Raw genomic sequence first — 16,163 nt, 5'->3', positions numbered from 1 at the left:
GAAGGGCGTTATCACAGGCAGAGAGAACTGTCTTTGTCTGGTTTGAGGAACATAAAGAAGGCTTTGGGGGCTGGAACATAGGGGCAAGAAGAAGGTAGGAGACAAGGTTGACAGGTGCCAGATTGCATGGGACTCTGTCATGAAGAAAGTAAAATGCAGATTTATTGAGGAGTGTCTTTAAAAACTGAACAAAATAGATCCAGTTAACATCTATAATCCCCTCAACACACACACAGTTTAACGTGTTGCCTTGCATAAACCCCAAAAGGTAGAATAATTTGCATGTGGCAAAGTAAGTTTTTTTTTAGCTCATATATACTGATGTAAATGGTTTTGTTTGGCACAGCAAACTTTCATGATTTCATAACAGATTCAGCATTGCAACACAAAAAAGAATGGGAAATGAATTGATTAAATCACTGCTTTCCAACATGTGTTCCATAATAAAGTGGTTCGGTGGGCAAGTGATGGGAGGAACTCGATTAAAGAACGTTAAATGGATAACTTACTCTTTGAGTTCCTGAAGGCTTTGAAGTGAATCTCCAAAAGAGGGGGAATATGATGCGTAGCATTTTCCAAACTTTTGGTATAAAAACCAGAAAGAGTAGCCTCTTGATAAATTACGTGTGTGGTTAAGCAGGGCTTGGTATTCGTGCCCATAGAGTGGTTTGCCCTGGGTCAAAGGAGGTGAATATACAGGTGGGGGAATCTACTAAATCAGTCAGCATATTGGCTTCCCTTATGATAAAAACGACTGTACTGAGCAGAATACAAAGTTTCAAACAGATCAGTCTCCTTAGCAGGTTGTGGTTTCTGGCTGTGGAGGAGTACTCCGCACAAGCACAGCATTAGCTATAGCCCTTATAAAATCTTCCTAGCTTTTTTTTTTTTTTTTTTTTTTTAGTGACAAGACGAAGTGTTATGGCTTTTTTTGTTTGGATCAGTCTTGTTCAAAATCTCAGTCATCTTTGACTTCTTCCTCTCCCTTCTTCTAATCTGGCTGTCTTTTCACGTCATCCTTTCTATCGCTGTCGCTGGTGCTTCCGCTCTAGTTCAGCCCTCTGTCGTTATTTCCACTTGAGAGGCAGCCTTGGGTAGTAGGAATAGGGTAGATCTATAGGGTCAGACTGATTTGAATCTAATCTTTATTAATTGTATGCTTGGGGAAAGTTAGTTAATCTCTCAGAGTTGCCTTCCTTGATTGTAAAATGGTTATTGTGTGAAATGATGTGAAGCGTATCTTCTAGCACTGTGCCTGGTTCATGTTTGTGACCCTTCCCCCATTTTACAAAAGTGTCCTAATCTTCTGTTCTCTTCCTCGACTCCAGTCTGTAAACCATTACCAGCCCAAAGTACATATATTCCACTTTCATTAAGTTTTTACCCATTTCAATAAACCTTTAGTGCCTTCCTCTTGTACATTAAATCATGAAATTCTTCAGCTAAGTATTGGGGAACCTATATGATCTGATCTCAGCCTCCAAGTTCACTGTTCCCCAAAGGAGCTATGGATTCTTCCCATCTCTGTACTTTGCTCATACTATTGCCTGTATGAGATGGGTCCTCGTTCCACTTGGCCTATCCAAATCTATGTATCCTCTGGGAAGTCTTGGACCACAAATACTCCAGTGACTCTCTTAACCTAGCAGTTAAGTCGCTGTCTGTGTGATTCATTTGGCACTTACAGTCAAAAGTGTTTCAGAATTCAGATTTTTTTTTCTTTTGAAATGCACTTGCTGTAGATTATACAACATCCCCAGTAGGGCATGCGGTATCGCCCCGCAATCAAATACATTATTTAGTAAAAAATTTACATACTAAGTGAGATATTCATATTTACAGCCTCGGACAGTTCAGGCCAGGTTTTGTTGCCAAGTGAGTTTGCCACAAACTTGTTAAAAAAAAACTCAGTTTGTAGATGTTTGGATCTCAGAACTGCAGGAAAGGGATTATAGGTCTGTAGTTGGTATTTCAGTTTTATCTTGTCTTCCAACTAGGCTTTTATTTTTATTTTATTTTTATTTTTTTTGGCTATGTCGGGTCTTAGTTGCGGCACTCAGGATCTTTTGTTGTGGCTCACAGGCTTCTGTCTAGTTGTGGTGCCATGGGCTTAGTTGCTCCATGGCATGTGGGATCTTCCTGGACCAGGGCTCGAACCCATGTCCCCTGCATTGGCAGGTAGATTCTTAACCACTGCGCCACCAGGGAAGTCCTCCTCGTCTTTTTGATGATCACCATCCTAACAGGTGTGAGGTGTTAATCTCATTGTAGTTTTGATTTGCATTCCCTCATGTTTAATGATGTTGAGCTCCTTTTCATGTACCTTTTGGCCAACTGTATGTTTTCTTTGGAAAAATGTCTGTTCAGCTCTTCTGCCCATTTTTCAATTGGATTTTTTTTCCAAGTTGTATGAGTATTTTTTATATATGTTTTGGAAATTAACCTTTTTATCAGATATGATTTGAAAATATTTTCTCCCATTTGGTATGTTGTCTTTTCATTTTGTTGATGTTTTCTTTTGCCATGCAGACACTTTTTAGTTTGATGTAGTCTCACTTGTTTATTTTTACGTTTGTTGACTTTGCTTTTGGTGTGGAAAATTGCTTTTTAATTATAATCACAGCTGTCATCTTATGAACCCCAAAATTATCTTCCCAGGTACAAATTCTCAGTATGTAGTTTGCTGTCAGTACCTATGGTTGCATGTTGTACACAAAGGAATGTATTCTAGTTTTTTATCTCAGAACTCTGTGGGATCCTTAGAATTAAGGATGCTTAGAATTTTAATTTTTTATTGTGGGGCTTTAAAAAAATAAACCTAGTGATTTGTGTTTTTAACCCTTAGCTTATGGTATGTTTTTCCTTCTTTGTCTCAAAATTATCCCACTACTGTTTCAAAAAAGCCCACCTTATCTTCTGGAACCTTGTCTCAGCTAAGAGTAAGCAAGGCTTATAGCCCACACATAAAATGTAACAAGTAGATGACTTTCAGAGAGAGGGACACCCGTAATATAAAATGATTCTTTTATGTAAATCACTGCGTCCCCATGTGACCAATTACCCAAACCTCATTTTTTGTTTTAGGTTCTGTGGCAATGGAGCTCAGCGATGCAAATTTGCAAACGCTAACAGAATATTTGAAGAAAACTCTTGATCCTGATCCTGCCATCAGACGTCCAGGTAAAGAAAATAAATACTGTTTTGTGATTGATTTATTCTTAAAGGACAGGTGAGGGAAACGTTTGTGCAATATGCCTGTTTGTAAATAAAATTTTGAATTCTTAGGCATAGTTTATTTTTCATTCTCTAGCCATAAAGTCTTTAGTTGGCTGCTTATAGCTGCTGTAACATATGGTGGCGTGGGGTTTTTTTTTGTTTTTGGTTTATTTATTTATTTTTTTTGGTTTATTTTTTGAGTAAAATAGCTTTTATCCCTTCTGGGGTAAAAAGGACTGGTAAGTTTAGGATGCTTTGTCCCTTGACCTTTCTGAAAATCGCTATACACCTGCCTGTTTTAGAGATAAAATAATTAGGGCAGAGAGGTAAGAGTTAATTGCCTAAAAAGTGATTAAGTGAATGAAACTAGGTAATCAGACACTGTCTCTTAAATCACCATGTTGGGTTTGATTTAATTAATATATTTTAAGATCTAGGGTTCCTCCTACTCTCTCCCCCCTTCCAAATTTGACCAGTTTTCATTAGAAACTTAGTATAAGCTTAGAATTATAAACTCAGATGCCCGCAGGAGTCACACGTAAAGGTAAATCAAGGAGGCAGGCCAAGGGGGTTAAGTGCCTTGGTTAAGGGGCAAATATTATTTGGAACCAGCTAACTCTGGGGGATTCACACCAGTCTTTCAAGATCAGATTTCCAGCTTTGCTTGAAAAATAAGTATATTTATATGAAGTGTTCTCATCTTTTTTTTTTTTTAATTTTTATTTATTTATTTATTTTTGGCTGAGTTGGGTCTTTGTTGCTGTGTGCGGGCTTTCTCTTGTTGCGGCGAGCGGGGGCTAGTCTTCGTTGCAGTGCACAGGCTTCTCATTGCGGTGGCTTCTCTTGTTACGGAGCACGGGCTCTAGGCGCGCGGGCTTCAGTAGCTGTGACACGTGGGCTCAGTAGTTGTGGGTCGTGGGCTCTAGAGCGCAGGCTCAGTAGTTGTGGCACACGGGCTTAGTTCCTCTGTGGCATGTGGGATCTTCCCGGACCAGGGCTCGAACCCATGTCCCCTGCCTTGGCAGGCGGATTCTCAACCACTGAGCCACCAGGGAAGCCCGTCCCTCTCATTTTTAAATGATAGCAATTAACTTCAAAAATTTTTGAAACACCGTGCAAACCAAATAAATTTCCGGGGGCCACGTGTGTCTTGTGGGTAGTAAGTTGATGATCCTTCTTGTAAGCCGTGTTAACCGGAAATGCTGATGTGCATTCTCATAAAGAGGATTTTGGAAGCACCCCATGAAGACCCAGATGAATGCGTGCACATACATGTTATATGTTATATATAATACGTAGAATCGTACACATGTTAATGCATCCATCCTAGTCTAGAGAGGCCTTTGTGATTTCTGTGAGGGAAAATTGTGATTTTCCTGTTAGTGCTTAGAGAAGTAATTTGTTCTTGGATAAAAGGAAATTAATGGCTCTAGTCTTAGACGTTCCCAGAAAGCCTCTGCCAACACTGTCTAATAAAAATTATTTTTAATAATTGTGTCTTTGTAAGGTTGAGGTGCTGTTGTCTTATGAATCAGGGACAAAATGTGGGAATAAATTGTTGTTTCTGAGAAGAGTTAAGAACAGAGCATTTCCAAGGGGTTGCTGGATGTGAAATACTGACCAGCCAAACACTGACGCAGCCAAAGCCTTCTGTAAACCTCACAGACCATACAGAACCAGAGTGTGTCCTGTCCTGAAAAATATTTTCCAGTTCAGCATTCTTCATCCTCCAAGGAACCACATGGTAGACACAAAGCAGGGCGGCTTTGAGGGTGGAAGTTAAACTCTTGGGACTCAATTTGGAAAGAAGAAAGGTGTTAAATCATATTAAATCGTAGAAGATAATACATGCTAACAGCAGACCTTTTCAGTAAATATCGGAACCTTGGAATGGATGTTGCCTTATGAAGAAGCTTAAGACAGGAAAAATTAGAAGTGCTATAAACCTTCATGGTGTGACCTGTAAACCTAGGAGATTTATTATCCCTAAGTGTAGTATGAGTTTAAAACGTATGGGTAAAATCTTTGTATAAATTTATTGCTGATATTAGAAATGTTTAATTCAAGAAGAAAACTGAGGGCTAGTATGGTAGAATAAGGACTGGACTAAAACGTTTACAGTGATGAAATCTTCTAGCTGTGTGATCTTACTTAACCTCAGTGGCCTCGTCTTTATTTTCTTTTTAACATCTTTATTGGAGTATAATTGCTTTACATTGTTGTGTTAGTTTCTGCTGTATAACAAAGCGAATCAGCTATATGCACACATACATCCCCATATCCCCTCCCTCTTGCGTCTCCCTCCCTCCCTCCCACCCTCCCTATCCCACCCCTCTAGGTGGTTGCAAGCACTGAGCTGATCTCCCGGTGCTAATTACACTATTTACATTTGGTAGTGTATATATGTCAGTGCTACTCTCTCACTTCATCCCAGCTTACCCTTACCCCTCCCCGTGTCCTCAAGTCCATTCTCTACGTCTGTGTCTTTATTCCTGTCCTGCCCCTAGGTTCATTAGAACCGTTTTTTTTTTTTTTAGATTCCATATATATGTGTTATCATACAGTATTTGTTTTTCTCTTTCTGACTTACTTCACTCTGTATGACAGACTCTAGGTTCATCTACCTCACTACAGATAACTCAATTTCGTTTGTTTTTATGGCTGAGTAATATTCCATTGTATATATGTGAGTGGCCTTGTCTTTAAAATGAGGATAATACTACCTACCTCTCTGGGTAATAGTGACAACATATGTGAGTAAAGCACCAGATGCATATGGTTAATAATAATATGTATTAGCATAAATTAACTCATTTAATCTTAATCACAGTAGTATAAAAGAAATATTACTGCCATTACTAATAGTACTAATAGTAATCCTTCTGGAACAAGACGGAGTGTATGAATTTTGCCCTAAGGTCACTTAATCTCTGAGAAGCAGATTGTCCTTCACATGGGGTGATCATCTGATCAGGCCACCTTATAGGTTTGTGAGAATTGGGTGAGTTAACAGATGGTAAAGTGATCTGAAAACCAAGGTATTATATAAATTTAATGTAACATCATATATAGTTCATTTAATAGATAAGAGAAGTGAGGCACTAAAAGATAGGTTCCCTAAGGGAAAAAATATCCTAATCTTTCCATGATGCTTCAGTGAGAGATATGCATAGTTCACATATTCATGAAGTCTTAAGATTAGGTTGTAATAACAGATCTTCTAACATGGAAATTGTTTTACAGCTGAGAAGTTTCTTGAATCTGTAGAAGGCAATCAGAATTACCCACTGTTGCTCTTAACATTACTGGAGAAGGCTCAGGATAATGTTATCAAAGTGTGTGCCTCAGTAACATTCAAGAACTATATTAAAAGAAACTGGAGAATTGTAAGTATTTTGTGAGTACATAGTTTAAGACCCTGCATGTTTATCAGATTGATATATGCAGTGTTCCTGAACGATTCAGGCACAGATTAAAGATAAAAGCAGGACCCTCCTCAACAAAATATTAAAAAGTCAAATCCAAAAATGTATCAAAAGTATAAAAATACCATGACCAAGTGGGATTTATCTCAGATATGCAAGGCTGGTTCAACATTCAAAAACCTATCGACTAAGAGAAGATAAATCACATTATTATATCATTAGGTGCAGAAAAAGCATTTGTCAAAGTCCAACTCCCATTCATGGTAAAAACTCAGTAAATTTGGAATAGAGAGGAGTTTTCTCGGCAATGTAAAGACTGTGAAAAACCTATAACTAACATCATACCTAATGGTGAGAAACTTGAAGCTTTCCCACCAAGATCAGTTACAAAGCAAGGGTGTCCCCTCTTACCACTCCTTTTCAACATTGTGTTGGAAGTCTTTTTTATTTTATATATATTCTTTTGCCATGGCATGTGGACCTTAGTTCCCAGTCCAGGAATCGAACCTGTGTCCTCTGCATTGGAAGCACGGAGTCTTAACCACTGGACCACCAGGGATGTCCTTGATAATGCAGTAAGAAAAGGAAATATACCATTTGGAAAGACATAAAACTGTCTTTGTTCTCAGATGACATGATTGTCCATGTAGAGAATGCAAAAGAATTGACAAAAGTTAAACAGGGGCTTCCCTGGTGGCGCAGTGGTTGAGAGTCCGCCTGCCGAGGCAGGGGACACGGGTTCGTGCCCCGGTCTGGGAAGATCCCACATGCCGCGGAGCGGCTGGGCCCGTGAGCCGTGGCCGCTGAGCCTGCGCGTCTGGAGCCTGTGCTCTGCAACGGGAGAGGCCACAACAGTGAGAGGCCTGCGTACTGCAAAAAAAAAAAAAAGTTAAACAGGACGTTTTTTATTTAAATTCATATCAGTTAAGTCAGCTTCATAACCCAGGTTGCTAGAGACTGTGAGACTTTGTTTTAACATCCAGTTTGGTTGAAATTTAACTTTAGCTTACTATCTACTGAAGAGACATTACATGGGAAGATACAGTCTAAATGAGTAATTGAAGCAATTTCTATTGTAAACAAGGAAGAATTATATAAAGCTGGAAAAAAACACATTTTATGTGTATATATATGCATTCTACACATATATATGTGTAGAATGCAAAATAATTTAGATTTGAAGTTTTTGGTAAGGGATTTGTCCTGTGTCTTGTGGGATATGGGAAATATTTTCTAATCATAAGGTAAATCTTATTATGCTGCAAGTTTAATGATCAGTATAGCTATACATTGAGAAATGGGTATCTTCCCTACCTTAGCTTCTTCCCTACTTTAGCTTATGACAGTGGTTCTAAATTGGGGGTAGTTTTGCCAACCTGGGGATATTTAGAGACGTTCTGGTTGTCCACGCTGGGGGTGGGGTGGGGAGGGTGTCTGGCATCTAGTGGGTAGAAGGTGAGGGTGCTGGGAACCATCCTACAGTGCACAAGAAAGATCCCCATAACAAAGATTTATCTGACCCAAAATGTCAGTAATGCCGGGGTTGAGGTAACTCTGGGTTAGGATAAAGAAAAAAGTGAGAAATGTTTTTAGTAATAGCAGTAATGATACTTAGAAAGTATTAAAGTTGACAGAAAGAGTCAGTTTTTCTAAAAAATCAGCTTTAAATCTGGTTAAATATTTATTTAGAATCTTTTTTCCTCATTCCATAGAAGAATTCAAAAACAGTAAATATTGTTTTTAAGCTTAAGTCAAGCATTCTCACATGTGAAGAAATGACTTAGTGAATTTTAGAATGTTTAAAAATCCATTCATCTACTTGTAGACATGCAAGTCCTATACCTCTGTCTTGATTTGTAAAACTAGTGAGATCCAGAATCTGTTTGGGCGATGTAGTCCTGGATGCATTCAAACTGGTAATGGTCAAGAAGTTTTCATTGAAAAGACTTTTCTTTGACTTAAGGTAACAGTCAAATTGAAGCTTTTGAAGATGAATATCGGCTGAGTAGCATATATGTATAAAGATTCCCCCCCCCCCGCCCCGCGGTACGCAGGCCTCTCACTGCTGTGGTCTCTCCCGTTGCGGAGCACAGGCTCTGGACGCGCAGGCTCAACGGCCATGGCTCACGGGCCCAGCCGCTCCGCGGCATGTGGGATCCTCCCGGACCGGGGCACGAACCCGAGTCCCCTGCCTCGGCAGGCGGACCCCCAACCACTGCGCCACCAGGGAAGCCCTGTATAAAGATTTTTAACCACATGTTCTGATTAGTTTACTTACAGAACTGAGATTCTTTTCTTTTTTTTTTTTTTTTGTGGTACGCGGGCCTCTCACTCTTGTGGCCTCTCCCGTTGCGGAGCACAGGCCATGGCTCATGGGCCCAGCCGCTCCACGGCATGTGGGATCTTCCCGGACCGGGGCACGAACCCGTGTCCCCTGCATCGGCAGGCAGACTCTCAACCACTGTGCCACCAGGGAAGCCCAGAACTGAGATTCTTAATTGGCATCAGGGAGTCAGAGAAGCTCCTTAATTTGTATGTAAAATATTTGCATTTGGGAAGGAAGGTACATTTTTCTGCAGAAAAATGCTTCCATCAGATTATTAAAGGAATCTGTGACCCATTTATGTAGAATGAAGGCCCTACCTTCCTCTATTTTTCTTAGGAAACCAGGAAATGAGAAATGGTTCTGTTTTATCTGCAAACCCGTACAGTAATAGATATGGATTTATGTCACTTGCTTATTAATGTTTTGCTTTTAGGTTGAAGATGAACCAAATAAAATTTGCGAAGCCGACCGAGCAGCCATTAAAGCTAACATAGTGCACTTGATGCTTAGCAGCCCAGAGCAAATTCAGAAGCAGGTATGTGAGGCCCTGCTTGTTAGGTGGGCTTGTTTGTAGAGCTTTCAGTCTAATTAGTCTCTTTCCTCCCCACAGTTAAGTGATGCCATTAGCATTATTGGCAGAGAAGATTTCCCTCAGAAATGGCCTGACTTGTTGACAGAAATGGTGAATCGCTTTCAGAGTGGAGATTTCCATGTTATTAATGGAGTCCTTCGTACAGCACATTCTTTATTTAAAAGGTATTGATATATAAATTCATATTTTTAAAATACTTGTTTCAGATATTTTTGCTTGTGTGTATTTTTGTGATTATGTCATTTTTTATGATAATTCTAGAATAAGAGCATAAGCGCCTCATTATTGTGTTTGTTTCTTCTTAAGTGTAGGATGTTTATTTCATATTGCCCTATTACTTGTGAAATACCTGGTCTTGATAAACCGTGCTTGAATTCCCTTTTTATTTCAGAAAGCTATCTAGCCATAGATTTTTCTCTAATCTAGCCTTGAAGACCTAAAGTCAGTTAACCAAAATTTGTAAATTTGCCTCTTTTACCGTAATTTTCTAGATATCGCCATGAATTTAAGTCAAATGAGTTATGGACTGAAATTAAACTTGTTCTGGATGCCTTTGCTTTGCCTTTGACTAATCTGTTTAAGGTATGTGATAACATCTTGGTGGTATTTTTAAATTACTTAATATTTTAAAGTGCTTGAATATTTGTATAAATTTTGTTTAAGAGATTGCTTTGAAAGTGTATTTGATAGGTAATGGTTTAGAGCAGCATTTCTTTTGAAAAATTTCAAATCTACACCAAAATAGAGAAGCTGGTAGAATGAAATCCCATGTATTGACTACACAAGTTTAATGGTTACTAGAATTTTATTTCTTTTTAATTTGTTCTCTCCCTTTGATTTCATACGAATAGTTAAAAGCAAATCCCAGGCGTCTTATTATTTCACTCAAGTATTTGAGTATGTGTCTCTAAAGGAATGGATCTGTATTTTGATTTGACTTTATGGAGTTTAATTTATATATCCGTACATCATCTTATAGCACATAAGGAACTTTCCTAGATATCTTTCTGAAACTCGTTTAAGATCGAAAGAGAAGTATTGTAACCTTTTTTTCCAGATAAGGAAAGTGGAGGGTTCGGTATCACACAGCTAATAAAAAAGAGAGCCAGGCCTCAAACCTAGTTTTGCTAACTTGAGAAAAGCTGCTCATTTCCTGTTTTCAGAAAGGAAAGTTGTGTGATAATCACAACTTTCTAAATTACAGAGTATGCACAGGATTTTTCATGGTTAGGATATCTTACTGATAGTACATTTTTATTTTTAAAAATAAAATTGGACAAAATGTCAATTTTTTCACCTATTGGACTAGCAAAGATTTTTATTTCTTTTTAATGACATTAAAAGTTTTAGCCAGGAGCAGAGAGGGACGGGTGGGGGGAAAATGTTTTAGCCAGAGTCCAGTGAAATGAACACTAGTGTCCTGTCCATTGGGTTATAAATGGTACTAGCTTTCTGGAGTTGGACATTTCATTGAGAAAACCATAATATTCATATTTTCTAACTCTGGGATATACTTAGCAACGTTTGTTGAGTGTCTTTTACATTGTAGGTGTGCACAAATTACAAGGACCTTTTATGTATATTTTCTCATTTTATTCTCATATTTTATGAGGTAGGCATTATTCTTAATTACAGACAGATATGGAGATGGGGGCGCAGTAAAATAACTTACTCAGAGTCATGCTTATTATGAGTAACAGGGTCTGGGTTGTATCCAGATCTATCTGGCTTCCAGAACTCTTACTCATAGCATACTGTTCTCTACTGGTAATACAGTTGTAGAATCTCAAACTCAGAAAACTAGAAGTGTGCCCAAAGTTTTATACATAAGCTTGTTTATTGCAGTTAGAATAACAAACAGTTGCAAACAACCTACAGGCCAGGTGGCAGGGAATTATTTAATGAGTGCATATAAAGACAGTTTTGTGTAATATAGTTATAGACATGCACAGAGGAGAGTAGAAGGATCTAGTCCAAAATATTAATATTGGACTTTACAGTAGTGCTGTGATGGACAACTTAAAAATATATATTTTAATGTGTTTTTTCAAAAATTCTAAATGACTGTATACTACTATTTAAAATCCAAATTTTGGAGAAGATGTATGAATAGTTTCAGCCTAATACAAGGCTTTTTCACTAAGGTTTACAATACACTAAAACTGTCTTTCTAAATTCCTTTCCAAGGCCACTATTGAACTCTGCAGCACCCACGCAAATGATGCCTCTGCTCTGAGGATTCTGTTTTCTTCCCTGATCCTAATCTCAAAACTGTTCTACAGTTTAAACTTTCAGGTAAGTTTCGTTTTATTTCTTGCTTTTGATTCTTATTCTTTGATGTCATATATAAAGTTTTTCACTTGATAAAGACTTCTTTGCTAGCATTGATTTCCCCCCCTCACCCTGAAAAAATAGACATTGGTTGCTTGTGTTCTTATTCCCCGCCATTCTTTTTTTTTTTTTTTTTTACAAGAGATAAATAAACTGACACCAAGCATTGTAAATGGATGACCACAACAGAAGCAACAATGATTGCAATTACCAAACACGAAACACACTCATACTATGTCATAATATTGACATTCAGTCCAGGAATCCTCCACTGTAACAGCTCCTTTACTTTGCAGTGAAAATTGATTTGTATATTTTTTGCCTCTGAGTCCTTGTGGGATTTTTTTTTTTTATTCAAACAGAAAGTCACAATTATATAATCATCCTCATCAGTTCACTCAGTCCCATGTAATTAATTTTTTTTCATCTTGATCTTTTGTTAGCACTTTTATGAATTCATCAGTTTTCCCATTAGAGTTCTGAAAATGCTTATTCATTCAGTTCACTAGTATAGTCAGTTACCAGAAACCTGTACTTGTCATAGTCTTTTCCATGAATTCCTTGAAGATGAAACCCTTTTATAGGAACTTTTTTTTTTTTTTGTGGTACGCGGGCCTCTCACTGTTGTGGCCTCTCCTGTTGCGGAGCACAGGCTCCGGATGCGCAGGCTCAGCGGCCATGGCTCACGGTCCCAGCCACTCCACGGGATGTGGCATCTTCCTGGACTGGGGCACGAACCTGTGTCCTTTGTATCGGCAGGTGGACTCACACCCACTGTGCCACCAGGGAAGCCCTTATAGGAACATTTTTGCAAAAGCATCAGAGTACACCCAGAACTGTCTGTAAATGACAAAAGACTTAAAAATGACCATGGTTAAAGTTTTGATGGAAGTTCATAATAATGCAGTCGACAAGCAAATTTAGTTATTTCTGAGATACACATTTTAAAGTAATAACTAGAATTATGACTTATAACATTATACCGGAACGTATAAGATTCTTAGAAATTTCATGTAATGTCTGAAACATTTATATTAACATATTTCCATACAAATAACCCAAAGAAAGTTTAGTATTAGTTTTTTTGTTTGTGTATTTTTTTATACTGCAGGTTCTTATTAGTCATCAGTTTTATACACACAGTGTATACATGTCAATCCCAATCGCCCAATTCAGCACACCACCATCCCCACCCCACCGTGGTTTTCCCCCCTTGGTGTCCATACGTTTGTTCTCTACATCTGTGCCTCAACTTCTGCCCTGCAAACCGGTTCATCTGTACCATTTTTCTAGGTTCCATATACATGCGTTAATATACGATATTTGTTTTTCTCTTTCTGACTTACTTCACTCTGTATGACAGTCTCTAGATCCATCCACGTCTCAACAAATGACTCAATTTGTTCCTTTTTATGGTTGAGTAATATTCCATTGTATATATGTACCACAACTTCTTTATCCATTCGTCTGTCGATGGGCAATTGGACTCCCTGACTTCAGAGTGTACTACAAAGCTACAGTAATCAAGACAATATGCTACTGGCACAAAAACAGAAAGATAGGTCAATGGAACAAGATAGATAGCCCAGAGATAAACCCACGCACCTATGGTCAACTAATCTATGACAAAGGTGGCAAGGATATACAATGGAGAAAAGACAGTCTCTTCAATAAGTGGTGCTGGGAAAACTGGACAGCTACATGTAAAAGAATGAAATTAGAACACTCCCTAACACCATACACAAAAATAAACTCAAAATGGATTCGAGACCTAAATGTAAGACTGGACACTATAAAACTCTTAGAGGAAAACATAGGAAGAACACTCTTTGACATAAATCACAGCAAGGTCTTTTTTGACCCATCTCCTAGAGTAATGGAAATAAAAACAAAAGTAAACAAATGGGACCTAATGAAACTTCAAAGCTTTTGCACAGCAAAGGAAACCATAAACAAGACAAAAAGACAACCCTCGGAATGGGAGAAAATATTCGCAAACGAATCATCGGACAAAGGATTAATCTCCAAAATATAAACAGCTCATGCAGCTCAATATTAAAGAAACAAACAACCCAATCCAAAAATGGGCAGAAAACCTAAATAGATGTCTCTCCAAAGAAGACATACAGATGGCCAAGGAGCACATGAAAAGCTGCTCAGCACCATAATTATTAGAGAAATGAAAATCAAAACTACAGTGAGGGCTTCCCTGGTGGCGCAGTGGTTGAGAGTCCGCCTGCTGATGAAGGGGACACGGGTTCATGCCCCGGTCCAGGAAGATCCCACTGCCACGGAGCGGCTGGGCCCGTGAGCCATGGCTGCTGAGCCTGCGCATCCGGAGCCTGTGCTCCACAACAGGAGAGGCCACAACAGTGAGAGGCCCACGTACAGCAAAAAAAAAAAAAAAAACACACAAAAAAAACTACAATGAGATATCACCTCACACCAGTTAGAATGGGCATCATCAGAAAATCTACAAACAACAAATGCTGGAGAGGGTGTGGAGAAAAGGGAACCCTCTTGTACTGTTGGTGGGAATGTAAATTGATACAGCCACTATGGAGAACAGTATGAAGGTTCCTTAAAAAACTAAAAATAGAACTACCATATGACCCAGCAATCCCACTACTGGGCATATACCCAGAGAAGACCATAATTCAAAAAGACACATGTATCCCAATGTTCACTGCAGCACTATTTACAATAGCCAGGTCATGGAAGCAAAGCTTATAGCTTTTAATGGAAGCATATCTGGGAGACAAAAGACTGAAGAAACAGACTTGGGAAGGTGTAAGAACCAGTGGCATTTGAGAGGAAACACAGCCACGATCTTATAGCAGAAAATGCCTGGTCACCCGGTTGCTACTGAGGTGGTGGTCTCCAGTCATTCTTTCTGTTCTTGAGTTATTACTTTAAGATTCAGGGCTCCAGGAATGAGAAGGGAGTCTTACTGGTACAGACTCCTATACTGAGATGCAAGAGAAAGGATGTAGCTTTTTTGTTGCCTCTAGCCAGAGCCAAGTACTTGGACTTAATCCTCCCAACGTGATTGTACTCGCAGTGGTAGGGAGAGCATTCCTCAAAAGGAATAGGTAGAATGAATATGAGATGAACAGCCCAAAATGGCATACCTTCAGTGTGCAGCTAGACAGCAATTTGAGAAATTCTTAAGGATACCACTGGGTTCTTGTATACCTTATTTTGAGTTCTGCTTCCTAGAAGTCAGGTAGAATGAGGTGATTAATAACTTGTTAGTCACGGAAGCCTGATAGGAAGGGAGGCATAATCTTTACCCTTGGATTTATCCCTCATTAAGAGGGCAGTATTGTGCCACAGGAAATCAGTAACTGTATAAGACAGTAAGCCTGACTTGGCGGTCATCTTACAGTAAATGCAGTAGTTCAGAAAGGAAAAGGAATGTGTTGGTAAGCACTGAGTTTTGTAAGGAAAGTTTTCAGTCTTAGCTGAACCTTAAAGGAATAAGTAGATTTACACTGGGACAGGAACAGGTGGCATCGTTTGCGGTTGAAAGCTTACTGAGACAGTCAGAATGGTTTACTTATCTGTCAGGCCTAGCTGGAGCAGAGAATTCTTGTCAAAATAGGTATCCATTGACTTAGCTGAGAAATGTGAGCTTGAGTCTATAGGCATGTGCAAAACATTTGGCGTGGTGGGGAAAACTTACTAAAATATAACAATTACTTCAACCAAAAGTCTCAAGTCACCATTTATTCTTTAGGATCTCCCTGAATTTTTTGAAGATAATATGGAAACTTGGATGAACAATTTTCATACCCTCTTGACATTAGATAATAAGCTGCTGCAAACTGATGTAAGTATTATTTAAAATATTTCCCAAGTAAGCTTTTTTTAAGAATTATTTGAAATATAATGTTAAATGTCAATTATATCTCAATTTTTTTTAATGTTAAAAAAATTATTTGAGTGCCCTCAGAACACTGGAGGGAGGATAATTGTAATGTGCAGAATTACCCTTCTTGTAGTCCTGACTTAAGTCACAATTTATGGATAAGGCTGTTTTATTACATTATTGAAAGTAAGGCCTCAGGAGTATTCACATTGTGAACATTTTATGAAATAGAAAATCATTTGTCATTGAAGATACTAAGAAAACTTAAACCTCTCTAATGGCCTCTTGAAAAAGTCATCTACAGTGTGGGAAAGAGGGGACATGAAAGTTTGTAATGTGTAAAAGTTTCTGATCTGAGTTTTATAATATGTACTTTCAACATGTAGCACTCTGTGTTATTCG

General features: G+C 38.5%; 1 protein-coding gene across 2 annotated transcripts in view; it reads left to right on the top strand.

Moving 5' to 3' along the window:
• The window catches only part of CSE1L (chromosome segregation 1 like), a 43,545-nt gene that overhangs the window by 4,815 nt on the left and 22,567 nt on the right, over positions 1-16,163 (top strand). For both annotated transcript variants that reach the window (XM_079944737.1, XM_079944738.1), the window contains exons 2-8: positions 3,085-3,180; positions 6,460-6,602; positions 9,401-9,502; positions 9,578-9,723; positions 10,051-10,141; positions 11,747-11,854; positions 15,630-15,722. In XM_079944737.1, coding sequence (XP_079800863.1) covers positions 3,085-3,180; positions 6,460-6,602; positions 9,401-9,502; positions 9,578-9,723; positions 10,051-10,141; positions 11,747-11,854; positions 15,630-15,722 — 779 coding nt within the window. The remainder of the gene's footprint in view (positions 1-3,084; positions 3,181-6,459; positions 6,603-9,400; positions 9,503-9,577; positions 9,724-10,050; positions 10,142-11,746; positions 11,855-15,629; positions 15,723-16,163) is intronic.

Source organism: Stenella coeruleoalba (genome assembly GCF_951394435.1).
Source record: "Stenella coeruleoalba genome assembly, chromosome: 15".
In the NCBI taxonomy this organism is placed as follows: domain Eukaryota; kingdom Metazoa; phylum Chordata; class Mammalia; order Artiodactyla; family Delphinidae; genus Stenella; species Stenella coeruleoalba.
The sequence above is the reverse complement of the archived record's forward strand: the minus strand, read 5'-3'. Positions and strand labels throughout refer to the sequence as shown.